The 3,501-nt window shown below is 34.3% G+C and overlaps 1 protein-coding gene across 5 annotated transcripts; it reads right to left on the bottom strand.

Annotated features, from left to right (window-relative positions):
* Positions 1 to 601: 601 nt before the first annotated feature.
* On the bottom strand, positions 602 to 3,121 carry LOC110703300. 5 transcript variants are annotated; one of them, XM_021881122.1, is made up of 6 exons: positions 2,772 to 3,117; positions 1,917 to 1,994; positions 1,772 to 1,827; positions 1,231 to 1,269; positions 1,113 to 1,141; positions 602 to 979 (listed from the first exon to the last, which is right to left on the bottom strand). In XM_021881122.1, exons 1-6 carry the CDS (start codon positions 2,791 to 2,793, stop codon positions 763 to 765), a joined length of 441 nt encoding a protein of 146 aa, XP_021736814.1. In that variant the 5' UTR covers positions 2,794 to 3,117; the 3' UTR covers positions 602 to 762. The 5 variants fall into 5 exon arrangements, 2 of the variants coding, with proteins under 2 accessions (XP_021736814.1, XP_021736890.1); XR_002507684.1 differs by having other exon boundaries at positions 1,231 to 1,827; positions 1,917 to 2,075; positions 2,772 to 3,121; XR_002507681.1 differs by having other exon boundaries at positions 1,113 to 1,269; positions 1,917 to 2,075; positions 2,772 to 3,118.
* Between the last annotated feature and the right edge of the window lie 380 nt (positions 3,122 to 3,501).

Raw genomic sequence — 3,501 nt, forward strand, 5'->3', positions numbered from 1 at the left:
TTCAAAATTGTTTCATACACTCTTCCTTTTCAATCCGAGTATTGAGTGAATTCATTAAGTGAGTTCTTCCTTACACAGTACTTGAGTCTAAAATAACTAGGCAATAGTTGGAAGAATAAGGGGAACGTCACTCCTTCCTTCTTTCCTTCCAAATAAAGCATCAACAATAAGAAACTTTTTTCCTCAGCACGCAACAAAAAGTAACTCATAAACAGCCATGAAGACAAAGAACAATGTAAGCTTCTCACCAAGATTTCATGTTTTCTTCTTTTGTTTCAAACCCTTCACTAGTGGAAAAATAGCTATCCATAACAGGCAAAAAAGGCCTATCCGTAACGAGCAGCGGGCGTTACGTATGCTACCGTTACAGATAGCTAATGTTATTCGTAATGGGCATTTTAGCTGCCCGTTACGAATAACGGGTTATTTGTAAAGGGCATTCAACTGCCCGTTACAAATACATTTAGCCTCAATTAAAAAAAATCCCAGCATAATTTGCTGGGCTGTCAAAATTTTGTGCTTATTATATCAATGTAAATTTTTATTTAATCCACAATTTTTAATTAATACGGTTGGCCACAAAAAAAAAAAAAAAAAAAAAAAAAAAAAAAAAAAAAACAATTTTTTTTTCCTTAGAACCATGTTTGCCCCGGATTATTGAACACAAGCGCATATTATAAAATACATATGCGTTGCTGAAATCATATCCCACACCCCACAACTTATTTCACGACCCTCGCCATCCTTGAGGTTGACGTCAATTTAAAAATAATCACCGCGATAACTACGTCTAGGCCCCGTTAGATATACGGTTTCATGAGAATTGTGATATCCCAAGGTTCCGTCAAACATAACAAAATCTTCATCTTCATCACAAGCCTCGATCTTTCTTGTGAAGCCTTTGCAACAATCATCACCATAAAAACAAATGGAGGCCAAGAAAATCTCCATGTATGCACAACGATTATCGGATACATACCTAGTGAATCAAAAGTTAGTTTTACACAAACAACTTGCATTGAAACTACACTGATATAATAAGCAGTTTGACAGCTGCCAAAAAAAAAAAAAAAAAAAAAAAAAAAAGCAGTTTGAGATTTATATGTGCTTACCGATATAATGGATGATGTTTATGTATGAGCTACAATAAGAGATATAAAAAAAAAACAAGTTAAAAACAAAAAATTTTTAAAAAAAAAGAAGCTGCAGGAAGTATTTATATGCACCAACCTTTCTTTTTTTACTAGTGTCATATTGAACCATAATAACCTGAAAAATTTGTTATGTTATAAATTTCAATAGCAAATCTCAGCAAAAATCCCTCCAAACTTAAAACCTGTAAACCAGCACCCCATATCATTCGGTACCCCAGCCCCTAAGTATGCCACATATATATTTTTGTTCTTTTTCTCTCTTTATTTTCAGGGGTAAAGTAACAAGCTTGTACATATAGAAATCTAAGGACTAAGATGATCAATATAAATCACTAGCAAAAATTACATACCAGTTGGAGCTCATAAAGCAAGCACAATAAGGGAAAAAAAAAGGGGGAAATGACTGCTAAAATTTATCAGTCTCTGCCTATGCAAAAACACTAGTGAACTCATCGGTATTGGTACTGTTAGAGCTCGAATTATTAGTTCTGTTTTTTATCAGCCAAAGGGGTTTCATATGTTCACTGTTTTTTATTTTTTTTATTTTTTTTGTATTAAGCATTAATCAAGACAGTGATAGTTGTATCACACAAAGTTCACCCATTGTTGGACCTTACCGATTCAATAGAATAGCGTGTACCATTAAGACGACTCCAATCAGATATTTTTGCTCCTAAATGCAATACCATACAAAAGGATTAGTTTCAACACGTGAAGGTAAAATATATAAGAAGATACAAATTGAAGGGATTGGGATCAAACCTCTGGATTCTTTATATGTAGAGTGGTGCTCAAAGACAAGGTATAATGAAAGACATAGGGTCAAAATCACAAAGGCGCCTGCAATATGAACATCTCATGGAGGAGCAATTTCAGACAAAACTAGCATAATGATCAATGTAACTCTACACAGATTCGCCCCTGCCCAAGCACATTACCAAACTCTAATCAAAACTTTAAGCACCAAAACTTTCCCACAACTCTCAGTCGACAACATCATAATTTCAATTTCCCAGAACCCCCTAGTCAACAATTACACAAAAAATCCCCTGGCATATTTCAGTTAAACGATCAATTGAAAACCATAAACCCTGAATTTGTCAAACAACCCCAGAAAAAAGAAGAAAATCGCCTTGTCTATAAAGATTTTACCATAAAGAACCAATCTTTATATATATACTGCATAATCTTCTCAACCCAGTAACCCAATTCAAACCTCTTATAGTAACCCCATCCCAAAAAAATCATCCCATATTAGTTTAATCAAATACGACAATTAAGGGTAAAATATGAACAGAAAGAACTATGATATACCAATAAAAAATCAAAATTTAAATATCAATGCAATTTTAAGTTTAAAAATCAGCTAATTGAGCAATATAACAAATAGTTCAATAATGACCTGAAAAATTGATATTCAATAGTTAATAAATGAAAAAAAAAAAAAAAAAAAAACAGAATTAAATCAAACGAACAGTCTAAGTAACAACAAACAAAAAACAAACAATATCCCCAAAAAATTAAATCAAAATTATCAATATTATGGATGATTAAATTATAAGAATAATGATGAAAAAACGAATAAAGCATAAATTATGGCATAAATCCAAAAATTACCAGAGAAAATCGAGGAACTCATTGACGTTGACCTGATGACCGATCATCGAAGAGGAGTAGAAATTGGCGTGGGAACCAGGGTTTGATGAAGAAAAAGTTAAAAAGGAGGAAAGCTGAGTTGACTAAGCTAGATCCAGCGAGTTGGAGAATGGAGAAGCCTTAGAGCAAAATCAATAAACCCTCCGATCTAAAAATCATCAAAACCCCCAATTTCACCATTTTTTCTCTCTCCTCGTCCCATATCGCCATTTTTCTCGCCTTGTTTCATCACCAATTGAATGGGGAAGATTGATGGAGGAGAGGAGAGGAGAGTGAATGCGTGTGAAATGAGAGAAAAGAGGTGAATGACGGCTAGGTAAACCCTAATAAAAAGCCAAAGCCAAGTAACGGGCTCCTCTCATCATTTGGGCCACGCTCAAGCAGTTGTATCGGGCTCAATATGCCCGTTACATGTAATATAATATCCGTAACGGGCAAATGATGACGGTTACAACTAAATAAGTATTCGTAACGGGCACTATTTTGCCCGTTACGAATAACTAAGTATTCGTAACGGACACTATTTTTTTCGTTACGAATATATTTAATGTAACGGGCATAGCTTTGCCCGTTACAAATAGCCTGTTACGAATGAGATTTTTTCCACTAGTGCTTCCCCCTAAAAAGTCTAGCATGGGTTCTCCTTATCCATGTGTCTATGTGTCACACTTTTTACCTTCTTCATAAACGA

Source organism: Chenopodium quinoa, unplaced genomic scaffold (genome assembly GCF_001683475.1).
Source record: "Chenopodium quinoa cultivar QQ74 unplaced genomic scaffold, ASM168347v1, whole genome shotgun sequence".
Lineage (NCBI taxonomy): Eukaryota > Viridiplantae > Streptophyta > Magnoliopsida > Caryophyllales > Amaranthaceae > Chenopodium > Chenopodium quinoa.